The following is a 23,354-nucleotide window of genomic DNA, read 5'->3' on the forward strand; positions in this document are numbered from 1 at the left end:
TATTGTACCGACTTTTTGCTATTCACCAGTAAAGAATAAGAGTGTATCTAGTAGCTATTATACACTTTTGACAATAACTCAATAACCTAATACACGACAATACACGATATCAGCAGTGAAACTGATAATTTATAACATGATACAGATGTCAGAAGTAACAGGTCATTTGCGCTGATAAAGGCAATAGTGTAAGGAAGACACCTTCATCATTTAAATAGACAGCACCAAAAAGTAACAAGTTACAATAGTTCAGAAGCTTTCAACTAAACTGAGAGTGTGAATATTACCCTATAGCAGCCAATCATGATAGTCATTGTTATTACACTCTTCTTTTTCTTCGGCACCCTTGAAGTATGGATGACATGGCACACTATCATTAATCCGTTTATTATTTTTGAAAACTGAAGTACTCAATTCAAACAAAAAGACAAACGGCGGTATAATTGAATATATTGCAATCAGGGCTGTGGTTTTGTCTAACTAGACAAAACGACAGTGACAAAATCTATAACAAAATCGGATCAGGATAACACTACTTGTATGAAAAACTATAGAGACCACCCATATACGAACTTACCAACATAGTTGATACGGCCATCTTTACCAACTTCAACTTCCTTCAAGAGCTCGTTCACTTCATCTTCCGTCAACTTTTCACCAAGGTTAGTCAAGACATAACGTAATTCACCGGCTGAAATGTAACCGTCGCCTTCCTTGTCAAACACTTGGAAGCCTTGAATAAATTCTTGTGCTGTGCCTGCGGGCTTGAAACCATCAGGTCGCGTGAGAATGGACAAAAAGGTACCGAAATCAATGTCAAATTCTATTGTTGTAGAGTGTAAAACAATAGAGATGAACATGCTTGAATCCTCTCTCCGTATACCTCCTTGAGTTGTACTCCTATTCTTTTGTTACCTTGGTTCTCAGGGATGTTTTTGGACTTGGCAGTTTCTTTGATCAATTCTTGTACTTCAGCTTGTGTAGGGTTTTGACCAAGTCCTCTCAAAAGGTCGCCGAGGTTAGCAGACGAAACTGTACTGTTGCCCTTTTTATCATACAAAGAGAAGGCTTCCTTCCATTCTGGAGAAAAGAAAGAATAGATAATGTTGAGTTATACCAGTGACAGATCGTTCAGATGAAACAATTCATGACATTACCATCGAGTTGTTCCTGAGTGGGCTGTTCCAAAAGACATGAGAGTAAAGCTTTGATTAGATATCCCGACCTCTAACCGTTCAAAATTTTCTAAACATCTTTGTACAAACTTACTGCTTTGCTCATTTTGAATTCTGTTCTGTCAAGCGTTTGAACGTTCAAATAAAGGGGAAAAGGTCAAAGAAAACAGTTACATAAAGTCAATTTCAAAAACTAAATAAATTGAATTTGCGCTGTTGGAATCGCACTCTGAGATAGAATCGAATTATATATTTATTATGTTTTTTTAACCGAAATGTCTAATTGAGTACAGAGGCAAAAACCATACAAGGCGGTTCTTCCCGCCTTACCCATAAAAGTGAGTAGAGATGGTGCATATACCTCCTTATTCTATACTTAATTTACGGTGGCAAAACCATCAGTTATTAGTTACCGAGATCACCGAAACTTCTAATATAATAAGTAGGTCTGGTTTTATTCTCAGGGCTCAACAACTCTTCTTCAGTTGTAATACCTTAAAAAAGAGAAATCTGTCAATGAATTCCTTCACAATACAGTAGACTTTCTCAAGACAATTACTTACCGGTCAAGACACATAAGGTGTCGATGTTCCCATTAATTCCAAACTCAATGTCTGTATTCAGTCTATCTCCAATCATGACAGTCTTTTTGGGATCAATGTTGTATCTGTTGAAAAATAGATGAGGACGAACGAGAGTATGAGGTTGCATGGCTCATTGGTAAGAGGAGAAATGCATTTTACTCACTCTGCTATAATAGCTTCAAGCATATTCTGGGCTGGTTTGCCCAAGACAGCGTCAGGACGTCTACCAAGGGCTGTGATAATAGGAGCAGCAATAGCGCCAGCACCAGGATAGAATGAACCATACTGAGGATAAGTTGAATCCTCGTTCGTGACAATAAAATGACATCCTTTGTTTCGTGTCAAATAAGCGAATGCCTTTGCGTATTTTCTGTAATTCACCTTTGTATCCAAGCCAATAACGACAGCACCCACTTCCTCATCATCTTCGATTGGGGCGTTATCAAATACGCCACTGTCTTCTTCACCACCACAGCTGCGAATACCTTCTGCTGCTAATTCATCTTTAATGCCATTCATACCGATAATGTATACCTTTTTATCTGAAGGGAATTTCAGTACATGTTTGAGATAGGAGGCGGTGGCGAATGCAGAGCTGAACACTTCTTCCTATTTGATGTTAATATAGAGTGCCATTTTAATTCCATGTATCATGTTACAGCATCTTGTGTCGAAAGAAGTGCTGTATTTTCAATACCTTGGTTGCATTAATAGCAAAACCTTCAAACTTTTTCAAAAATGCTTCTCTGGACTTTGTACTGTTGTTGGTGACAAAAAAAACACGTTTGCCTATGAAATATTGACAAAGTCTATTGTGTCAATGACGAGAAGAAGTTTCACTTGAATCCGAGTTTTACCTTTTTCTCTTAGAAGCGTCATTGCGTTAGGTACACCATCAAACATATGATCGCCTTCCCACAAAACACCTAATCGAGCATTTTGTTACCATAAATATATGCACCATTTATGCTGCCTCTGCATGCTGTTGGGCTTTTACCATCACAATCGAATAAAAAGTTTTCGTATTTGTCAATGAATGCTTCACGATCAGCTTTAGTCTGTAGATGGTTCATTTCTGTGCTGAGATATACTTGTGGAAAAGGGAAATTATTTTCAACAACGCACGGGAAACAAACAATTTAACCAAAACTGGATCGGGCTTTTAGCAACCGAAGTTCCAAGTTCTTGAACTACTTGCCCCATCTTTATGATAGAGCTTCTATTACCTCTACCAGATAGTGAAAAAAAAATAAAATACAGATCACTCGCCTCATTTTCGAGGATATCCTTCGATACTATTATGAACGAAATAGTCTTTAACTATCTCGCTTGCTGTAATGTCACCGTCCTTTTGCGTTAACATACTCTATAAATTTCTCTTATGGCCGAGAACCCACATCTTTTTTGCTAAGGGATTGACGACTGAACGAATTTAATTAAATTCAAAAAAAAAAAAAAGCTTAAACACCTTGCGGTGTAACCAACACGATACTTAACAACAGAATAGCTGTCTACTCACGACAGTATATTAAGCTTTTTTTTCTTCGTCTCCTTGGCCTCCGCCTTTTTCTCTTCTCCCTTTTGTTAAAAAAACTCCTTTCTTTTCAGTGAACTATTTTGATATAAAAGCAGCACTATACAGATTTTGGCCCCTCTTTTTTTTCCTTTCCTTTATTTGCTCGGCTTGCAAGAAACCTGTTTATCAAATTCTATACATTAAGTGGGCAAGTTAGATAGATTCTTTTTTTTTTATATGAAAGATCTGACAAATCCTCTGAAACACTCGTCGGGGTCTCTTTATGCAACCACTACTGCCAGGTACATCGACTTTTTGATATGCGATCTATGAAAGATTACTCATATCTATTCATAAAAATAGAGATTTAAACATTCTATTTGAAGAAAACGACCTGAACGATAGCAATCAGCAGCACCCGCAGCATCGACAACTACCACAGCAACAAAATGGTTATGCTGCAGCATCCCATTCAATCAATTTTATGAGACCGAAACCAGCTTACTCCACTTCGTTTTCAGAGAACCAAAACAATCATCAGAACGATCGTAATATAACATCATTTTTGCTGAACGAAGGTAGCAACAGTAAAATAAATATGGCGTCTTCGTCGTCGCCCATTCGACGTCCTCGAGCAGGAACTATGCCTTCCTTCATCAACCCTGACATGAGCATTAGCAGCAGCACTGCTCATAATGGTCATCAACAGCCGTTGCCAGCGACTGTCTCTCATCCACACCAAGCCGCTTTTCTTTTGCAAACTATTAACACTGCTTCTTCCAATATTCCTGGTGTTCCTAGCATTAGCGGTCGTAACAGATCGGGCTCGCTCAATTTACCTCCACCTCCACCTCGCTCATTGCCAGTCAATGACTTTTGGCTGAAACATCATGACCCACCTTTATCTCCGTCCTCAGAACAACTTTTGCAAAACGATAACGATTTTTCAATTGCACGTACCATGCGTTCTTTAGGACTAGAAGATGAAGACCCTATCGTCAATCAACAACAGCAACATCCAGAAGGATCAGCAGCACCACCCACAGCACCAGCACCGCCGCCAGCCGTTTTAGAACAGCAACAGCAACCTGTGATCAATGGACTTTTCCATCATCAATCCCCGCCTGAGTTTCATTTGCCGAGTCGGTCCTTATTATCTGGTAATAACAGAAACCGATCGTATTCAGTCAATGCTGCTGCTAGATATGATGAGGAAAATAGCGATGGCAACAACATGAAAAGCAATCCTACGAATAGTAGCTGTAACCAATACCATCAACTACATGCCGTTTTATCACATGAAAATTTGTCATCCTCCTTTCAGGCTCCTGCAGGTTTCTTGCCAAATTCGTTGGATGGTTTTTCTGCAAGGCATCGTCAGCAATTATCAACGAGGCCCCGTGCATCGAGCATGAGTCGCGCTGATGCAGTTCGAATGAATATGCTGCCATCGTTGAGTTCTCTTGGTAACTTTTGGAACAATAATAATGGTAATGGTGCTGGCATACGCAGATCTCCTTTAGTATCCATGACAGAAGAAGAATATTCAGAGTACGGTCAACATAGCGGCCATCACGTTGACGAGATGGAAGCACCACCCATGTTGACACCAACAGAGAATAGTGCTCCCTTATCATTAGGAGATTCAGAATTAATTGCCAACATTCTGGCCGTGAGCCATCCAAAGGACGACGATGAAGCGATTATGTATGACCATCTTCAAAGTAATGAGCGTGAACCATTGAAGCAACAACAACAACAACAAAAACCCTTCACAGTAAGTATCTCAGGGGTTGCCAAGAAAAGAAAAGAAAAGAAAAGCAACTAGCTTTCATCGTAGTAACCACTCTTTTCGCCTTCATGATTTTTCACATACAGAAATCTATACTGCAGCCAAGTCATTCCACACCTACCACAAACACCCAGCTACAGAATAGTGGCTCTCGCTCTTTGTGGATTGGTAACATTGACCACACCGTCACTGTAGACCTGTTGACGCAGGTGTTTTCTCGATTTGGCCCCATTGAGAGTGTACGGCTATTGATCGAAAAAGAGTGCGCTTTTGTGAATTACTTCCAGGCGGAAGATGCCGCCAAGGCGAAAGAGGAAATATTAAGTCGTATGGGAGGTCGAGTAGGACAGTGTATTGTCCGAATTGGCTTTGGCAAAGCTGATTTGGCTGCAGCAATGATGAATGCACCCAACAATCATCATAACAGTAATATCAATACTATCCCCCATGTTCAAGCAAGCAATTCTTTGTCACAAATACAGCCAACGCGCGCTTTATGTGAGTTGCTTGAGCAATTTAGCAGTGGTTGAAAACAAAAAACAAAAAATTGACTTGTTCTTTTTAAACAACTCTGTGTAGGGTTGGGAAACATACCGGGAAATATGACAGTACCCGTATTGGAAGCTATATTTCAACCTTTTGGTGCCATCGAATCTGTCCGGGTGCTAAATCAAAAAAATTGCGGATTTATCAACTTTGTCTCGGCTGAAAGCGCCATCCAGGCTCGAGAAGTACTGCTCAACAATAAAGTGACCATACCAGGAGTACATTCTTCTTCTTCTATTCGTGTTGGCTTTGCAAAACTTCCACCCTCCCCTTCACCCGCCAATGGCTTGAGAAAAGGTAAATCGTCTTTGGATGACACGACCGATGTGGATAGCTATAATGGTCATAGTCCAGAAATGAGGCGGGATCACGGTGCCACTCTAACGAGTACAAAAACTTGGCAGAGCGAACTTGTAGACATCATGTGTCAAATGACAATGGAAAAGGAGATGGCCAGAAACTTGGTCAAAGGTAAAACTGACACCTTGTCGAAACGCATTTTCATAGAAAAAAAAGAAAAGGCAACTGTAGGCCTTTCTTTATTGCTTACATACATTCTCTGCGCTTTTTACTTTTTTACAGATCTGAAAGTTATGTCTACAGAGTATTATGATTATATACCCCCCTTACCTGAACAAAGTCGTCAAAAGTCCGACTCTATTCGACTGAGGGATTTGCGTAAACGAATTGATAGTGCCACGGATGTCGTGCTGGAAGCAGAAGCAGTAGCTGCTGAGTGTATGGATGATATGGCAAACATCTGTGCTGATTACATTGGCAATACCGTCGTACAGCGGCTTTTCGAGAAATGTAGTGAAGAAACAAAGACAGCCATGCTACAGCAGGTGGGCATGCATTTGGCCACTCTTAGTGTGCATAAAAATGGAACATGGGCGACACAAAAAATGATTGACCTCGCCAAAACACCCGAGCAAATGGAGTTGGTTTGTCAGTATATAAAACCGTTTATACCACCCTTATTGTTGGATCAATTCGGCAATTATGCCGTGCAATGCTGTCTTCGCAGTATGACCACCCCTTGCCATGAGTCAGAAGAGAAAGAGGAAAGGGTCATGACACAGTTTATCTTTGATGCCATGGTGGAAAAACTGATGACGATTGCGCAGGGTCGATTTGGTGCTAGATCAATGCGAGGTATTTTGGAAAGCGAATACGTGAATGTGAATCAAAAAGTAGGTTGTCATCCAAAAGTCTGGTGCGTACAGCGAGGACATGTGTGTTCATTTCGTTTTTTACTTTCCACATTAGATATTGATAGCAGCAGCCCTTTGTCAACATTCTGTGTTGCTATCCACAAATGCAAACGGTGCTTTACTTCTATCCTGGCTGATAGAATCCAGCAGTATAAAAAATCGACTAGACATACTAGCATCCCAATTGATACCTCATTTACCCCAATTATGCACTCATAAATATGGCTCTCAGGTCATCCAAAAGTTGCTTCATCAAACAACAACCGAGCCACATGTTCGATATTCAGTCTTTACTGGATTACAAAAGCCAGGAGTTTTATCGTATATACTAAATGATCAAAAAGGTATAGCATTTATCCAGAAAGTTCTGCTAAATCATGATCGCTCTTTGCTTGCAAACGAGCAAAAACATTGGCTGGATGATCTAAAAGAAAAAACCTGCGACATCCTGAAGGAATCAATAAGCAACAATAATGAAGATAACACTGGTCACTTTAAGAAGCTGTTATCACAACTTTTAGATGAACATGATGAAGAAGATACCGGCCATTGATAGATTCGCTTTGGCTCACAAAGCAATCGTTGAATGGTAAAATTGTAAATTCACAAACTATTGGATCTTGGGCTAGAATATGTGTCAATGACTGCGCCCAAGGTCTATACTACCTAGTGCCTCGATGATAACTCTAGAGTCAAACCTACCTACAATTATTCGTATATATCATATATTATATATTTATTACAAAATTCTTTATAAAACAATTGTTTACCTTAATCACCCTCAAACTGACGCTTGTTTAGTCCTACGAAACTTATTGCACTGCAAGTGTGAAACCCAAAAAATAAGTTAAAACGAAGAAAGAATTTACTCCTGGTTAAAATTTTGAGACACCATGACATGCATTCTTCCTGACAGTTCATTGAAGAAAGATGATGATACAAAGTAACTATTTCTCATTGCACAATCCCATATCCCTTGAATCTCGATATACTATCGTGGCTTATCAATGATGGATTGGGCAAAACACAAACAACCAACGATAAAGAAATTCAACAACGATGCAGTAAATGTTATCCTAAAGTAGGTATTATATAGTGTGTATAATAGGGTCCAGCAACCCATTCACAGAAGGCCTTTCTTTTTTTTATCTATACCATCTACATTTATAAAAGATATCCTTTCCTCATCCTAGGTTATCCATTGACGCTTCTTTTTTTTTTTTTTTCTTTTTTAATTTAGTTGATTACAAGAGCATAAATGAAGCATTTCGAACAAGTCTGTTTGTACAATCTTTTTTATAAATATGCATTTGCGTGAACCCTCTTTTTTTACTGTACGATATGCTGGTATAATACAAAAATTGGAATTTCTATCGCAGCGATTGAAGACATTATTCTTTTTTGCTCTCATCCGTTTCAACCTGCTGTACGGGTGTCTCTGCTGCTTCATCATGACCAGGTGTAGCAACCTTTTCTACAGTCTCTATTTTCGCGTCATCCTCCGTCTTCGCATCAGTAGGTTTGGCCACATCATTCGCAGAATCAGTTACTGCGTTCGCATTCACGTTGATCTCGACTTCTTCGGCAGCAGTTTTATGTTTTGCTTCATCCACATTTTCATCCTTGTCCTCGTAAGCATCACGATCCTTATTATGGTGGCGGTACCGATCGCCTGTATCTGAAAGGCTGTCGTCATTATTTTTTAATTCAAACTGTTTTCTTGCCTCTAATGCCTTCTCTTTTTGGTCTTTTATCGTCTCGGACATTTGATCTGTTAACTTTTGTGGTAAATAATATAGAGCTGGCTCCGTCGTCGTTTTCAGAAAGTTTGCTAATTTTTCCTTTTGTATAATTTCTGCTAATTCCTAGAATAATGAAAGACTTGTGTGCTAAGTAAGCTATGATTATGAGACCCTTTTCCCAGAATTTTGCCATACTCTCTTCTCTTCCAACAGTTTTCTCTCGCGCTGTGCCTTCATTTCTTCTAAGCGAAGTTTCTCTTCTCTACGTGCTTTTAACTTTTCTGCCAGCTCCTTCCTTTCCTGATCAAGTTTCTCTTGCAATTTTTCGTTGATTGCTTGTCGGTTCTTGTCCTAATGGGAAAAATTTTAGTCACATTTTACGATACTGAGGATATGCTGATCGTGAAGGCTTACAATGTCACTCGTCTTTGCAACATCGTCCTTAAACTTATTCAACGTGCCTAGCAGTGTACCAAATAATCGTTTATTTCGTTGTTTTGTAGCTGCATCGGTATCTGTTAGGCGTGGTCTTTTGACCTAACATTCACAGTGAAACATGCCAAAAACAGTTAGAACGATCAAGCAACAAAAGTCTCTCTGTTCAATTTTCATAGTTCACCTCCTCGTTTGGCTGCTCGACGGAAGAGCCTGTATCGTCTGTTTGCCTTTTAAGAGCTTTATTCGTTTCAGACACGACTATGCTTGACTGCACCATGAGGAAGTTATAATCCGAATAGTGTATATTGTTAAAAAGACGAGCGTACAAGTTCCTTCTCAGAGACAGAGAAGAAAAGAAAAAAAAATGGGCGGAATGTATATTTCAGTCTTTTTCTTGTTCCTGCCACAACGCAAGAAATCATTAGATCCAAACGAGGAAACGCTTGCCTCACCAGTTTTCTCCTTGTTCAAACTTTTTTTTTTTTTTAAAAAACAGCAACAATCTAGGAATAGTATGTTAGCTGGAGATAAGAGAACGAGCTATTGTTTTGATCAACTGAAAGATAAATTCGCTGAAGTTTATCCTCCTGCAACAGACGACGAGTTGCAGAGCCTTATTGTAAACCTAGAAGCATCAAATGAAGGGCTAGCCATCGGTATACCAGACGACTTATCATCATTATGGCGTATATCTTCTGAGTGGCATTTGATTAAAGACCATTACAACGTGTTTGGTTTCAACATTTATAGCCCTCAGCAGGTTATTCCTGTCACAAATGATATTTTTGGTGGCTCTGAAGACGTACGACAAGAATGGGTCATGATGTCAGGACAGGAGCAAGAATCGTGCGGATCAGCCGGCTGGATGTGTATAGCTAGCTATTCTGAGTACGATTACATATTTATGAATTTTAACAAAAGATCACGCATGTTTGGAACAACCAGGCATATGGTGAATAACACGAACGAAGATAATGCTTTAACAAACCCACCATTTTCAAATTTTATCGAGTATGTGTTGGACTTTGTGGAAGGATACCAACAAGAATAAAGATAAATGGTAGGGTTGTGGATTCAATGTTCTTTGAACAGACGATATCACTAACATGAAATTTCTTTGATTATCTGGTTTTCGTTCTTTTTATTCAATCCTATAACATTTGAAAAAGTTCCTCAGTAAAGGTTGAGTGGCAATATATGAATGCAAGTACATTGCAGAACTCATATCATTCGATAGCGCTCTAATAAAAAAAAAGCCCAAGAGTAAAACGCAAACTTGAATTCTATGTTTGATTGATAAAACTACCATGGCTGCTTTCATGAGATAAACTAGCAGATTTGGGTATTCCCAAGGGCATAAAGCATATATAAAAACTCTTAAAACTCATCCTATAGTCTGATATTACGGGGACCAAAGTTTACTAGTTTATAACCTAGCCGCACCTAAAATTATTGTTTAATTATCAAGTTTTTCGCGCAACAAATCGTATCATTGCTCTGCCTCATTATTATTGTAGATCGGGCAGGAGGAAGGAACAAGAAAAAGGAACCGCATAATCAACCATTTGGGATACCGACGGTCTGATGTTATAAGCAATCTAAACTTTAAAACGCTGCGATTCTTCAGTGTTCACAGCAGTAAGAATGTCAAAAGTTGCCCGTAGCATTTCTCTTGAAGATTGGGAAGAGAAAACAAAATTGAGTGAGAAGCAAAACCAAAGCGTTTATGAGTTGCAGAATGCTTGTGCGGAATTACCACTACCTCCCAATTGGGTAAGTGCAGAGATGCCCATTACAATCTATAACAGATCAGGGCCATTGCCTATTTCTGATGAATGTCCCTAATTGTACTTACTTGTCTTATAGTATATTCAAGATAAAATGGCAGGGTCGCCCATCGCCACTCCTGGTTTTCAGACACCAGAGCAGAGCACCTATACCAGTGGACCTGTTAATCCACACTTTCTCGCTTCTCGTTTGTTGGGCTCAGATTCGATCAAACGTACACTCTCAACCGCCAATCTTCTAGCAGAAGCAACCGCAGCCGATACAGCTGCTGAAAAGCAAATGGCTAACGAAATAGGATATAGAAAACCTATTGATACCCTTCAAGAGTTTTTTGATTGGTTCACAGCAGTCGAAACAGAGATGGAAAGAGGACAAGAAGATGTCTATCAAAATCATCTGTCCACCGTCTTGCTCTATCAGAATGTGTGTGAAGAATTTCTGGAGGATTTGAAAGCAACATGTCAATTGTTTGATGATCTGAAAGAGAATTATTCATTTGTAGACTTACGAACACGTTCCATTCAAGAGGCATGTGAGACGTTGCTGAAAGAGCAAGAGAGGCTTACACATGTCGCGGATGGTTTATCATCCCGATTAGCCTACTTCAACCAGCTAGAATCTGTTGTAAAACTATTCAACTCGCCAGGCGAGGACATATGTCTGAAACCTGAATTCATACCAATGTTGGATAAGTTGGATGAATGCATTAACTATATGCAAGAACATGTGAGTGATTTCTTTCTATTCTCCGCCATTGTTCATTGGGCTGATCAGTAACTTTTTCACCGCCAACATTCTTTAGCCTGAATTTCGGGATGCTGAATTATATCATATGAGGTTCCGTCAGTGTATGACGCGTGGTATTACCCTTATTAAAATGTACGTTGTGTCTACTATTAAAAAATTGACGCAGGATATCTACAATGAAATACGCGATAAAAATAAGAAAAACGCAGCACTAAGCACAGGCAAACATATCATCATGCTCTATGTCAAATTTAATACCATTGCCCCTACCATCAAATCATTGACAGCCCAAGTTGAAAAACGATGTGTTCAAAAGGAATATCAGTCAATATACGATGAGATGCTTTACAACTACTTTCGAAGCAGACAGCAACTACTGAACCCACTAATAACAAAAAAGTTGCAAGATCTGAAAAAGAACGAGACGGATCTACTAACATTCGTAAGAACCGTTCTGTTTCTGAAAGCATCATAACAAAGCGCATTTGTCTAACTCTTTTCTAATGAGCGTAGGTGAAAGATAGCTGTGCATATATGATGGGTCTTTGCTCTGACGAATACAATCTATTTTATAATTTCTTTCAAAAGTCGAGCGAGCAAAAATTATAGTAAGTGACCCTGTACGATGATAACTCTCAGCTGAGTCTTCAATTGCTTACATTCTGTTCTAATCATAGCAATTATCTGGATCAATTAACCCGCCACTTATACAATCATCTTCGACCGAGAATCATTCATGAAAACAATACAACTATTTTATCAGAACTTTGCAATGTATTTTTAATGTATGTAATGCAAGATGAAAATGATTCCGTATTAGGCATCACCGAGGATGCGAATGAGGTCAAATTCGGTCCATTAATTCGAAATATTCTGGAGGATACGCAAGCACGTCTGTCCTATTTGACATAGATACTTTTTCCGTAGATCGGATGAAATCACGGCTTTAAAAATTTCAACACTACCAATGATAGCTATTTAGATCCTCTTCCTTCATAGATTACCTATATATTTGTTCTATAATAAATCAGGCATGAATCGCTTAGGGGAAAGACATATTGGACAAAGACAACCATGCATTACACCAATACAGCTTTTCAAAATGATTCGCTTCCTTCGAAACTCTAGAGTAAAACATAATGAAAGCAGTAGGATGGCATTTGCGTAGAGTCTAGGAGGGGTGGACAGCATTGCCCTGGAACACAAATTGATGATAAAGAGTTCACATGATTCATTGAAAGTAACTCTGACTGCAGATTTAGAATATTTGTAAATAATTCACGGAATATCAGCAAGATCTATAATAGCCTGGTTGTCTCAAACAGGATTCAATGAATATGGATGAATATACTATAATGAAGAATTTGTCATCACAGACGTATGGTTATCAGTAATTCTCTATTGAATCCCCAAATCTCTGTATATAACTGATATCAAAGGCGTGTTCTCGCCTTTAACTTTCTTTTTCTTTTGAGAAAATGATACCAATCTATTCAATGAGCCATCCAGGAATGGTATCTCATCTCTTTGACTGAATACTAGGTCTTTGATATACCAAGCGCAAGAACGAGCGTAGTCCAAAATACGACGCGGTAAAGGCGTCCAGCTTCGTGTCGTTAATACGCGATTTTGAATTTAATTGAGCGAATCAGAGAGAAGAACTCCACTTTTCTGCAGCTTTCTCCCTTTCCTAAAATTGCAACCGTTGTTTCTTCCCTTTTATTCTTTTTCCATTTCTATCAACTTTCATTTAAAGAATCACACAGTTCAATAGCAAGTTTTCATTTCTTCTTTCCCGTCTTTTCGTTTTCGAAATCGAACACAACCGATGTCATCCGGAAAAGTCTATTCTGCAACGTACTCTGGTGTACAAGTGTACGAAATGATGATTCATGGGATTGCAACGATGGTGAGAGGTGAAGATTCATACTTGAATGCGACGCAAATACTGAAAGTGGCAGGTTTTGAAAAAACAAGAAGGTCAAAAATACTTGAAAGGGAAGTTCTTACAGGAGAGCATGAAAAAGTGCAAGGAGGCTACGGCAAATATCAAGGCACTTGGTAAGGATCACTCATGTAACAAGGATTTCTTTAGTTTTTTTTTTTGCCCGAAAATTGGAAAATAATTCAATTCTATGCCATCTTATATCGCCAATAGGATACCGTTTGAACGAGGAAAACAATTAGCCGAAAAATACAAAGTCTTGGATAGCTTGATGCCTTTACTCAACTTTGATCCATCGACCGTGGAAAAGAAAAATATTTTGACCAAAGAAGAAGCAAAGCTTCAAGCTAGAATAGAAGAAGAAGAACAACAGAACAGTCAGCAATCAGCCTCATCGGAGACACATCATGCCAGTAGTTCTGCTGTATTAGCATTATCAGCACCCCCCTCCTCCTCCGCCATAACCGACAGCAATGACAGATCAGGTACTGAATCATCCAAATTAATATCACAGAAGCGACCTTATTATCACAATATCAACAAATCTATCCAACAAAGAAAAAGGTTAAAAGCAGTATCAGGTGTATCTCCAGAGCCTATCTCAGCCGAAGACCCATTCTATGAAGACCATCGCAACTTATTGATGAGTGTGTTTCTTCCAGACGACCATGAAGAAGAAGCACCCTCTCTACTCTCTACTGCTATATTGACGAAAGATATCAACATTGATTTAGTGATAGACGAACAAGGACATACTGCTTTACATTGGGCTGCCGCTTTAGGTCGAGTGAGAATAGTCGATTTGCTCATTAAGAATGGTGCTAATGTTTGCCGTGTGAATTATGAAGGAGAAACACCTCTCATGCGTGCAGCCATGATTGCCTGTTGTTATGAAAGAAAATGTTTTTCAGAGATGGTAGAATTGCTATCCGAATCCATCACCATCACTGATAAAAAGGGTAGAACTGTACTGCATCATATTGTTCAAACGGCTGCTGTAGAAGGTTATGTGGATGCTGCTGTTTATTATATGAAACGATTCGTCAAAGCATTGAGGCCGAAAAAGATGATTTTGAGAAATATTATCAATGTCAAAGATACACATCGTCAAGAATCTGCTCTAGCAATAGCACTGCGGTTAGAATGTCAAGACATTGTTGATATCCTGATAAAGACAGGTGCACTTGTAAGTCGTTCACTGATCAAGTCTTTAGAAAAAAAAATGTATCATGCTTATATTGATTTTCTTTGTGTGTCATCTATCAGGATCCTTTGATACCTAATATTGACGAATATGAAAACATGCAATTTACACCAGAAGAATATAAACCAAACGAGAAGGCGCAAGAAATTATACGATGTAAGTTACTTGTCGGTTTTTCATCGAGGGCAATGACGATAAGAATTAACATCTGTTTATACCAGCTATGCAAAGTATGATGGAGAAATTAGAAGAGGATTATAATGAGAAATTAAGAAAAAAGGATGCAGATAACTTTGAAATGAGAAAAGAGTTGGATAAGCTAAGATATGAACTGAAAGAAGCTCAGAGAAGACTGCAGCTACCTGCATCCATTCAGCTGGCTGAAGCACGAAGAAGAATCCACGAGATAGAAAGCAACATGTCATTGCAGAATAGTAACAGCGATACAAATAACACCAGCAGTCAGGAACCGGAGTTGGTGCCCGTAAAAGAAGTAGAGATGACGTTGACAGAGATTCCTCCCTCCTCAACACCCATGTTGGACAGTGGATCATCGTCTTCTGTATCAAGAGAAGACGTGCTAGAAAAGGAAGTGAAAGCACTCCATTGTCAGCTGGAGACGAGTCATGAACATATTGAACGACTACAAGCTGAATTGGAAGCTGAGAAGCGTCGAGCCAATGAAAAGGAGATGGAGTATCGAAGGTTGATAGCGATCAGCTGTGGATTGCCCATAGAGAAAGTAGACCCATTTGTAAAACCGCTCACTGTAGCCATTGAAAGCGACCCTCCTCCCAACGCTGAAAAGATGACACGCATCATCAAATTCATGGAAAATTTAAAACCTACGACTCTAATAGAGAACGGTGCTATCACTTCCACTACCGACACGATCATTCATCATACCTCATCACCTCAACATCCCACCGCTTCACCCATGTCCTTAGCCAGTCATCATTCTGCATCCCCTATTTAATTTAATTCTAATTCCATCATTTTGTACATACTTTTATCATCTTCATTTATTAATTAAGGTTTTTATTACGTAAAACGCGCGACCCGTTGTTCTTGGGACGTTCTATCCCGAATAAACGAATAACAAAGACTTGCCTATTTATTTCCAATTCCAATCTTCTTTCGCTGTATCTGCAATTAATTCACCAATGGCTAGTGCTGCTGTACAAGCCGGGCTTGGAGCGTTCCTCACATTCAGGATGGATCCATCCATTACTTTTCTTTCGAATATGAAATCCTTTGCAGCGATACCACCCGATTCAAACACCTGAGCCATGACACCGGCAAAACTTGGTTCCACCATGTCGCCGGTGATGCAAGGGATGTATTTTTGAGCACTACTGAGGAAAGCTGCTTGATTCAAGTCTCTGTAAAGCTCGCCCAAAGACAGATTAAAGTTTTTTAAAGCGAAAGCCCAAAAGGCGCCATTCATGAGATTATCCCAGACATCTTTCAGCTTAAAGTCGAAAAAGCGGTATCCTTCTCTTGAAAAAGTGATGCACGCGCCAGGACCAATGATGGCTTGATGGCCACGGCGTACATCCACAGTGGGAGTGAAATGAACACCGACGGGAATACCTCCCCCGCTTGGTACGGGATAAATATTATGCTTTATCAATGTTCGGTATTCTGGTTTCAATTGATAATAAGTGCCTCTAAAAGTCACGACCTTGTGTTTGCGAGGATTTCCACCTGTCAAACCTGCTACACGGTCAGAATAAAGACCTGCACAGGTAATCACCTTATTGGCTGTTACTTGCAATCGAGGGCCATCCATGATCTTTTCGCCGCCGGTGATTCTCACTTTACCCTCCTTTGTTTTTTCAAACTTTTTCGCCTCGAAGGAGGTCTTGATGTCACCACGCCTATCAAAAAAGAAACAAGCCTTAGACCTCTTTGATTCTTCTGACACAGTCACTGTATAGCAATATAGATATATATATATACCCTGATTTTCTAATCTCATCAGCGAGGGATTGTCCAACGAGCCAGTAATTCACAATGCCCGTGTTTGGTGAGTAGAGGGCACTATACGCTTTCACATTTGGCTCCAGTTCCGTAATCTTTTCTTCCGACCAGAAAAAGAAATAAAAAGAGGCTATGTTCACTACGAGATATAACAATGGGCCATCCTTTACGAATCAACATTACCTGTTTACTATCTATTATTTCCAAACCCTTCACACCGTTGGCTGTCCCTTGACGGTACAGTTTTTCTACCTGTTTATGTTCTTCCGGATTACAAGCGACTACTAATTTCCCGCATCTTTGGACGGGTAATTTGTGCTCTTCACAATAAGCATACATTAAATCGGCACCACGAACACATGTATACGCCATGGTGGATCCAGGTTCATAATAGAGGCCTGCATGAATCTTGCCGTAGACAGAGTGGGCATGAGATGGGACTGTGTCTCGCTCTACTAAGTTTTGCAAAAAAAAGTACTTACTACACCCGAGTTGTGGCCTGTTTGTTGTCCGGCCACTTCTGGTTCTTTCTCGAGTACGGCTACTGTTATCTCTGGATATCTCTTTAATAGCTCTCGAGCGGTTGCCAATCCTACAATACCACCACCGACGATCGCTACGTCAAAATGGTCATGGCCGACCGTTTTATCAGGCGCAGGATTGGCAAAGTTCTGAGCTCTTAACGGACCTAGAAGTTTCTCGGCTCCTTCATACTTGTCACCGCCTTCGCCTGGAAGCTGCGGCCATAAATGTAACATGCGTCGCCGCTGAGCGATAGCCAAGAAGGGGACAGATACAACGGCTGAGCTCTTGAAGCTACTCTTCAGACCGGTCGATCGAACCCATCGCTGAGGGGCTCTCACAAAGAAAGTGCTATTCATGGTTTATACAAAAGTTATTTTATTGTCTGGGGGTAATTGCAAAGAAAGGAACAATGGTTTCCCAAAAATCGCAAAGCATACTGTAAATATTAAAAACTTGGTCTCTAATAGCGGGCATTGTAAAATAATGCAAATAGCAAAAAACTCAGAATAGCTTTCGCATTTTTTCATCAAGACCTTACTTCAGGGCAACTTGAACCTGCCTCCAGTCATACCCTATTTCGAGGCATGTGGGGGTGTGTGCATTATCGCAAGAAAGCATTCCATTCTTATTCTGTAGATTTCCATTCGTTGCCGTGATGAATGACATTTCTTATTCTTTGTCAATACGTTAGCTTGCTTGGTTTGGTTGAGCTCTTGTCTTTGCTGTCGTTTTCCAGCCTTTTCCCGTGCCATTATCTCTCTCTCTCTACGAAAACAGCGCAGTGCCTGACATGCTCGTGTCCAACTAGAATGACTGTCGCGTGTGTATCCAAGGTAGCGCGATTGATGTCGGTTCTTTCATTCTCAGCCCTGCAGAATTGCCATGGTTATGTTTCGTTTCCCATCTCACATGGTAAGCGAGTCTCTTAATGAGTATGAGATGATTCATTTTGCGTGCAGCATGTTCAGATCACTGCTTATCGCTCTCTTTCTTTTCTTTTTGTCCAATGTCAACAAGCATACAAGAACTGTTTGGATGCCCTTCTTTTCAACTATTTTTTGCTTTGCATTTTCTGAAACGGTGAACCGAGCGGATGAACCCCTTTCAAGTGAAAATAGCACCTGCTGTTAAAACAAAGCATCTAGGTCGTTGGCTCTAGAAGTCACTGTTATAGATTGTTCAAGAGCTCACACAAAAACAGGGTAAATGACCTTTTCGTCTGTATCCCCCCATCAAAAAAAGAATGGAAAAATAATCTCCGATTTCAAGATTCATGCGGGGGGAGCTTTAAAAATGGGAAAAATACGTAAAACTGCCTTTTTTTTTAGGTTTAAGTGTGAATTGGAAGATTGCATAATTTGGGCTTTTTACCTACTCCTTATCATTAAATTAAAAAAATCGGGTTCTTTATCTTTGCATGTCGTTTTGCTTTCAATGCTTCAAAGGCTGCACGATTTTCTACTACTACTACCGCTAATAGCGCAGCTACTACTATTACTCTTAGGCTGCTTTACCACCAACACATGGGCGGATGTGTTGACGCCCATTCATAAAACTGGCATGTGCGCCATGCGAGGTCAGTGTGGGACAGAGGGATTCTCTCCCCTTCCATGTGTGGACAATACACCGGCGACTACACCAGCATCCTCTCAGTTTCGACAGTTACTTGTAGACACCTGTGGTATAGACTATTTAACCGGACCTGTATGTTGTGATGAATCGCAACTCGATGATCTCGTCAGTCAGGTCAAGAGAGCAGAAGCGATGATTGTTTCTTGTCCGGCTTGTTGGCACAATTTCTTGCAGTTTTGGTGTTCTTTCACCTGTTCTCCTGACCAGTCGACGTTTGTCAACATTACGTCTGCGAAAGCCGGCGATGAGAAAGGCAGTTTCGCGGTGACGAGCGCCGACTATTGGGTAGGGGATCATTTCGGATCGCAGTTCTTTGATAGCTGCAAGGATGTGAAATTCAGTGCGTCGAACGGGTATGCGATGGATTTTATAGGAGGAGGAGCGAAAGATTGGCAGACGATGGTGCGTTATATGGGCAGGAAACGACCTCTCATTGGCAGTCCTTTTCAAATTGACTTTCCGCCTCTGAGGGAGGGTGAAGAGAAGGAGGAGAAGGAGGAGGAGGGGGACCTTGTGCGTTATGACGCCGATGGCAAATCATGCAATGATACGGACCCAGCGTATCGATGTGCGTGTGTGGATTGCCAAGCGGTGTGCCCAATTCTGGAACCCACGCCTGCGGAGAAAGACAACTGCCACGTAGGATCGTTGCGTTGTTGGAGTTTTGCCATGTTGATGATCTACTTGATGGTGTTGGTGTTGAGTGCCAGTTTGCTTTTAGGAAGAAACCAAAGAATCGGCCGATGGATGCAGCGCTTCTTTGGCATGGATGTGAACACGTTGCGACGCCCTCGAGGACTGTATGAGCGATTGGCGCTTTCGGAAGAAGATCAAGATGCATTGCAGGACGACGACGACGATGAAGTAGAAGAGACACTTTTGGATCCAGACTCTCGTGGAACGCACAGGTATTGGTTGAATGCCAAGTTGCAAGGATGGTTCTACTACCAAGGCCTGTTGTGTGCGCGCTATCCATGGGTTGTCATTCTCGTGTCCCTTCTCTGCGTTACGCTCTGCTCCTTAGGCTGGTCCCGCTTTGCGGTGGAGCGCGATCCTGTCAAGCTGTGGGTCTCCCCTTCGTCGACGGCGTTGGCGCAAAAGAAGCATTTTGACGAGCACTTTACACCGTTTTATCGCACCACGCAACTGTTTTTTGTCAGCGAAAACGCGAGCCAACCTGTGATGACGGGACAGCGGCTTCAACATTTGTTCCAATTGGAAGACGACATCCGATTGATGAGGTCGGACGCCTATGGATACACGTTACAGGACGTTTGCTTTCATCCCAACGGCGATGCTTGTATTGTTCAATCTGTCACACGGTACTGGGACAGTGACGTTTTTGACCCCTCCTCGTGGAAATCGACCTTCGAGCAGTGTGCTTCGCAACCGTCCCTCTGTCTGCCGGACTTTCAGCAGCCTATCAAGCCTGACATGGTCCTGGGAGGGTATCAAGAGGGCGATTACTTGTCGGCCAAGGCCATGATCGTGACGTATGTTCTGACCAACTCGGTCGATGCCCATGAGACGGCCAAGGCAGAGGATTGGGAAAACAGTCTACTGACCAAGATTTTAAAAAACATCCATCATAAGCCAGAATGGGAGGGCGTTCGAATAAGTTATTCTACAGAGGTAAAGGGAAAAAAATAAAATCGTTGTCTACTGAAAGACGTTGTCGTTTTCTTTCTTAAGCATTGACTCACACTCTTTTTTTTCGCCCTCTAGAGCTCGATTGAAAAAGAGCTCAACCAATCCAGTAATACGGATGCGAATACAGTGATCATTAGTTATGTTGTGATGTTTCTCTATGCTTCGGTGGCGTTGGGCCGTATCGTGTCGTATCATCCGCGTCGTTTAGTGGTTGACTCGAAATTTAGCCTTGGTATCTGCGGCATCCTGATTGTTATCTTTTCGGTGTCTTCGGCCGTGGGGTTATTTTCGTTGACCGGTCAGAAAATTACGCTTATTATTGCCGAGGTGATTCCCTTTTTAGTGTTGGCGGTAGGCGTGGATAATATCTTTATTCTGTGTCACGAATATGCCAGACGCGTGGATCTGGGAGAGGAGGAGTCGATTGAAGAACGTGCCGCGAAAACGTTAGGTCGAATGGGGCCGAGTATTTTGCTGAGCTCACTCAGTGAAACCATCGCGTTTGGTCTTGGCACGTTTGTAACCATGCCTGCTGTGAGCAGCTTTGCTACGGTTGCTTCCATTGCTGTCTTTGTCGACTTTGTGCTCCAAGTGACTTGCTTTGTCTCTTGTCTCGTTTTAGATGCGTATCGACAACAGGTAAGGGGGGGGGGAATTGACGAGGGGGAAAAATGAAGCGCGTTTTGCTGTTTCGCCACTGCTGACTCACACACACCACTCGAGCAAAAAATAGAACCGTCGTATCGATTGTGTGCCCTGTGTTCAAATAGAAACACCGGAGGTGATTGAAAAGGAGAGCCTACTGCAAACGATGGTACGCGACTACTATGTGCCCGCGATCCTCCGTCCCAAGGCACGTTATGTGATTTCGATGGTGTTTTTAGGTCTGTTCAGTATGGGGTTATCGTTGTTGCCTCAATTACCGATGGGTTTAGACCAAAGAATCGCATTGCCTTCGGACTCGTATTTGGTACAGTACTTTAACGATATGGACACGTATTTCAACGTGGGACCGCCCGTGTATTTTGTCGTCAAGGGGGCGAATCTGACGCGACGAGAGGAACAGAAAAAGATATGCGGACGTTTCCCTAGTTGCCATGAACGCTCTTTGGCCAACGTACTTGAGCAAGAACGACGTCGTTCGCATGTCTCGTATATTGGTGAGCCTACGAGTATCTGGTACGATGATTTTATGAATTGGCTCAACCCCACGACGGGTTGTTGTCGTTTAAAGAACGAATATCCACGTCGTCGTCATCCTCCTGGGCAACGTCACAGCCAGCGAGCGAAGAGGACGTCTCGCCCACGTTTCAGTGTGTTTGAAGAAGAAGCAGCAGCGTCGTCGTCGTATGGCAGCCATGACTGGGAACTCTGTAGTATCTGGGACGACGATCGCGATTGTACTGACTGCAATGCACACTGGGACGTCAGCATGCAATCGTTCCCTGAAGGCAAGGACTTTCTTGATTTCTTTGACCTGTGGATCACGATGGCACCGGACGAAGATTGCCCGTTGGGTGGAAAAGCGGCCTATGGCGATGCTATTGTGGCGGATCATGATCGAGTGACCCTCGATGCGTCCCATTTCCGCACGTTCCATACGCCGCTACGCAGCCAACAAGATTTCATTGCTGCGTATGGTTCAGCGCGACGCATCGCTGAGGGGCTCAGCGAAGAGTTGGGTTTGGACGTGTATCCTTACTCTGTATTTTACATTTTCTTTGAGCAATACAGCTCTATTGTGGCGATGGCTTTTGAGATTCTTGGTTTGGCGGTGTTGTCGATTTTTGCAGTGACCAGTCTGTTGTTGGGTAGTTTCCGCTGCGGTGCTCTTGTCATGACAGTGGTCATCATGATCCTCGTGGATGTGGTGGGCGTCATGGTTCTGTGGGGCGTGAGTTTGAATGCTGTCAGTCTGGTGAACCTTGTGATCTGTGTGGGTATCAGCGTTGAATTTTGCTGTCATATTGCTCGTGGATTTATGGTAGCCAAGGGTCATCGAGAGCAGAGAGCAGGACAAGCTCTCATGGATGTTGGCAGTTCTGTAAGTTTTTTTTTTTTTAAAAAAAAGAAACAACGCACATAGAGAGAGAGAGAGAGAGAGAGAGAGAGAGAGACAGAGTAGACTAACCATGGTTCTTGGCTATGTTAGGTTTTTTGTGGTATCACATTGACAAAGTTTGCAGGCATCATTGTTTTGGCGTTTACGAGGTCCAAGATATTTGAGGTGTATTACTTTAGAATGTGTAAGTACATTGAGCGAATATTCTGAAAGATGTATGTTTTTATTTATCCTGGGTCTCTCTTTAGATCTTGCCATTGTCGTGTTGGGAGCGTTACATGGTCTGGTATTATTACCCGTTTTACTCTGTTTATTGGGAGGTGACGGCATGGTGCTGGCGGATGTGGACGAAGATGGATTTGCGTGGAGTGCTAATAGTCATTTTTGGCGTGGATTAGGAAGTCAGCATCATAGTCAGCTTCTCGTGGAGGATAATGAAAGCTCTGATCAAGTGTTGATTACTGATGTACCAGCGAATCCTAATGACTCGGTGACAGCAGAACATGCAGAGTATCAAGCGAACGGAAGAATGACCACGGATGAATAATATAATACAACATAATGTGTATGACATGTCTGTCTATGTTACCCCCCCCCTTTCTCCTACAGATATCCATCTTTTAGTCCTTTATTGTCATGAACTTGTATGTGTCTGAATAAAACTACTTTATATGGATACTATCATTGCATGTTTGTCGTGGAGGGGGGCCCTTGAAAAGACATGCTAGGAGTGTCTCATGAAGCGAGTACCTTTCTCTTTTCTACTAAACGCACTACGGCTCATCTTGTTCTATTCATTTCTAGATTTTTT

The 23,354-nt window shown here is 41.4% G+C and overlaps 9 protein-coding genes across 9 annotated transcripts; 6 read left to right on the top strand and 3 right to left on the bottom strand.

Moving 5' to 3' along the window:
* Positions 1 to 169: 169 nt before the first annotated feature.
* BDF20DRAFT_961140 (HAD-like domain-containing protein) lies at positions 170 to 3,180 on the bottom strand. Its single transcript, XM_053084944.1, has 10 exons — positions 3,125 to 3,180; positions 2,757 to 3,054; positions 2,617 to 2,685; positions 2,457 to 2,548; positions 1,923 to 2,368; positions 1,739 to 1,842; positions 1,604 to 1,669; positions 916 to 1,080; positions 578 to 823; positions 170 to 505 (listed from the first exon to the last, which is right to left on the bottom strand). The coding sequence occupies exons 2-10, from the start codon at positions 2,830 to 2,832 to the stop codon at positions 477 to 479; spliced, it is 1,293 nt and encodes a 430-aa protein (XP_052934409.1). The 5' UTR covers positions 2,833 to 3,054; positions 3,125 to 3,180; the 3' UTR covers positions 170 to 476.
* A 125-nt stretch (positions 3,181 to 3,305) lies between these two features.
* On the top strand, positions 3,306 to 7,617 carry BDF20DRAFT_670992 (uncharacterized protein). Its single transcript, XM_053075998.1, has 5 exons — positions 3,306 to 3,577; positions 3,639 to 5,052; positions 5,154 to 5,565; positions 5,647 to 6,806; positions 6,883 to 7,617. Exons 1-5 carry the CDS (start codon positions 3,513 to 3,515, stop codon positions 7,378 to 7,380), a joined length of 3,549 nt encoding a protein of 1,182 aa, XP_052934410.1. The 5' UTR covers positions 3,306 to 3,512; the 3' UTR covers positions 7,381 to 7,617.
* Positions 7,618 to 8,142: 525 nt separating this feature from the next.
* BDF20DRAFT_670909 (pinin/SDK/memA/ protein conserved region-domain-containing protein) lies at positions 8,143 to 9,434 on the bottom strand. Its single transcript, XM_053075997.1, has 4 exons — positions 9,189 to 9,434; positions 8,984 to 9,106; positions 8,765 to 8,920; positions 8,143 to 8,692 (listed from the first exon to the last, which is right to left on the bottom strand). Exons 1-4 carry the CDS (start codon positions 9,282 to 9,284, stop codon positions 8,219 to 8,221), a joined length of 849 nt encoding a protein of 282 aa, XP_052934411.1. The 5' UTR covers positions 9,285 to 9,434; the 3' UTR covers positions 8,143 to 8,218.
* Positions 8,933 to 10,528, top strand: BDF20DRAFT_671134 (uncharacterized protein). The gene is made up of 2 exons (XM_053075999.1): positions 8,933 to 10,067; positions 10,177 to 10,528. Exon 1 carries the CDS (start codon positions 9,372 to 9,374, stop codon positions 10,056 to 10,058), a length of 687 nt encoding a protein of 228 aa, XP_052934412.1. The 5' UTR covers positions 8,933 to 9,371; the 3' UTR covers positions 10,059 to 10,067; positions 10,177 to 10,528.
* BDF20DRAFT_670901 (Sec34-like family-domain-containing protein) lies at positions 10,410 to 12,912 on the top strand. The gene is made up of 5 exons (XM_053075996.1): positions 10,410 to 10,780; positions 10,874 to 11,521; positions 11,598 to 11,984; positions 12,056 to 12,150; positions 12,220 to 12,912. The coding sequence occupies exons 1-5, from the start codon at positions 10,652 to 10,654 to the stop codon at positions 12,452 to 12,454; spliced, it is 1,494 nt and encodes a 497-aa protein (XP_052934413.1). The 5' UTR covers positions 10,410 to 10,651; the 3' UTR covers positions 12,455 to 12,912.
* A 536-nt stretch (positions 12,913 to 13,448) lies between these two features.
* On the top strand, positions 13,449 to 15,667 carry BDF20DRAFT_907173 (uncharacterized protein; the record flags this gene model as incomplete). Its single annotated transcript, XM_053083350.1, has 4 exons — positions 13,449 to 13,603; positions 13,701 to 14,673; positions 14,754 to 14,847; positions 14,913 to 15,667. The coding sequence occupies 4 exons, from the start codon at positions 13,449 to 13,451 to the stop codon at positions 15,665 to 15,667; spliced, it is 1,977 nt and encodes a 658-aa protein (XP_052934414.1).
* Positions 15,668 to 15,805: 138 nt separating this feature from the next.
* Positions 15,806 to 17,432, bottom strand: BDF20DRAFT_824330 (FAD dependent oxidoreductase; the record flags this gene model as incomplete). The annotated part of the gene is made up of 4 exons (XM_053077879.1): positions 15,806 to 16,571; positions 16,654 to 16,769; positions 16,858 to 17,082; positions 17,157 to 17,432. 4 exons carry the CDS (start codon positions 17,430 to 17,432, stop codon positions 15,806 to 15,808), a joined length of 1,383 nt encoding a protein of 460 aa, XP_052934415.1.
* Positions 17,433 to 17,599: 167 nt separating this feature from the next.
* On the top strand, positions 17,600 to 18,513 carry BDF20DRAFT_883916 (uncharacterized protein). Its single transcript, XM_053081826.1, has one exon. The coding sequence runs from the start codon at positions 17,859 to 17,861 to the stop codon at positions 18,126 to 18,128; it is 270 nt and encodes an 89-aa protein (XP_052934416.1). The 5' UTR covers positions 17,600 to 17,858; the 3' UTR covers positions 18,129 to 18,513.
* Positions 18,514 to 18,768: 255 nt separating this feature from the next.
* BDF20DRAFT_823944 (patched family-domain-containing protein) lies at positions 18,769 to 23,090 on the top strand (the record flags this gene model as incomplete). The annotated part of the gene is made up of 5 exons (XM_053077844.1): positions 18,769 to 20,463; positions 20,557 to 21,120; positions 21,215 to 21,752; positions 21,807 to 22,525; positions 22,668 to 23,090. 5 exons carry the CDS (start codon positions 18,769 to 18,771, stop codon positions 23,088 to 23,090), a joined length of 3,939 nt encoding a protein of 1,312 aa, XP_052934417.1.
* Between the last annotated feature and the right edge of the window lie 264 nt (positions 23,091 to 23,354).

This window comes from Mycotypha africana (genome assembly GCF_025528875.1).
Source record: "Mycotypha africana strain NRRL 2978 chromosome Unknown BDF20scaffold_8, whole genome shotgun sequence".
Lineage (NCBI taxonomy): Eukaryota > Fungi > Mucoromycota > Mucoromycetes > Mucorales > Mycotyphaceae > Mycotypha > Mycotypha africana.

Excerpts from the sequence above, each read along its gene's own strand:
- BDF20DRAFT_670909 (XM_053075997.1), bottom strand. The coding sequence starts at position 9,284 with ATGGTGCAGTCAAGCATAGTCGTGTCTGAAACGAATAAAGCTCTTAAA. Across the intron at positions 9,107-9,188 it reads TCGAGCAGCCAAACGAGGAG|GTCAAAAGACCACGCCTAAC; the intron begins GTGAACTATGAA and ends TGTGAATGTTAG. Across the intron at positions 8,921-8,983 it reads TTGCAAAGACGAGTGACATT|GACAAGAACCGACAAGCAAT; the intron begins GTAAGCCTTCAC and ends TTTTCCCATTAG.
- BDF20DRAFT_670901 (XM_053075996.1), top strand. The coding sequence starts at position 10,652 with ATGTCAAAAGTTGCCCGTAGCATTTCTCTTGAAGATTGGGAAGAGAAA. Across the intron at positions 11,522-11,597 it reads TTAACTATATGCAAGAACAT|CCTGAATTTCGGGATGCTGA; the intron begins GTGAGTGATTTC and ends AACATTCTTTAG. Across the intron at positions 12,151-12,219 it reads TCGAGCGAGCAAAAATTATA|CAATTATCTGGATCAATTAA; the intron begins GTAAGTGACCCT and ends TTCTAATCATAG.
- BDF20DRAFT_961140 (XM_053084944.1), bottom strand. The coding sequence starts at position 2,832 with ATGAACCATCTACAGACTAAAGCTGATCGTGAAGCATTCATTGACAAA. Across the intron at positions 1,670-1,738 it reads CACCTTATGTGTCTTGACCG|GTATTACAACTGAAGAAGAG; the intron begins GTAAGTAATTGT and ends CTCTTTTTTAAG. Across the intron at positions 824-915 it reads AAACATCCCTGAGAACCAAG|AATTTGACATTGATTTCGGT; the intron begins GTAACAAAAGAA and ends CTACAACAATAG.
- BDF20DRAFT_670992 (XM_053075998.1), top strand. The coding sequence starts at position 3,513 with ATGAAAGATCTGACAAATCCTCTGAAACACTCGTCGGGGTCTCTTTAT. Across the intron at positions 5,053-5,153 it reads AACAACAAAAACCCTTCACA|AAATCTATACTGCAGCCAAG; the intron begins GTAAGTATCTCA and ends TTTCACATACAG. Across the intron at positions 5,566-5,646 it reads ACAGCCAACGCGCGCTTTAT|GGTTGGGAAACATACCGGGA; the intron begins GTGAGTTGCTTG and ends AACTCTGTGTAG.
- BDF20DRAFT_883916 (XM_053081826.1), top strand. The coding sequence starts at position 17,859 with ATGACATTTCTTATTCTTTGTCAATACGTTAGCTTGCTTGGTTTGGTT.
- BDF20DRAFT_671134 (XM_053075999.1), top strand. The coding sequence starts at position 9,372 with ATGGGCGGAATGTATATTTCAGTCTTTTTCTTGTTCCTGCCACAACGC.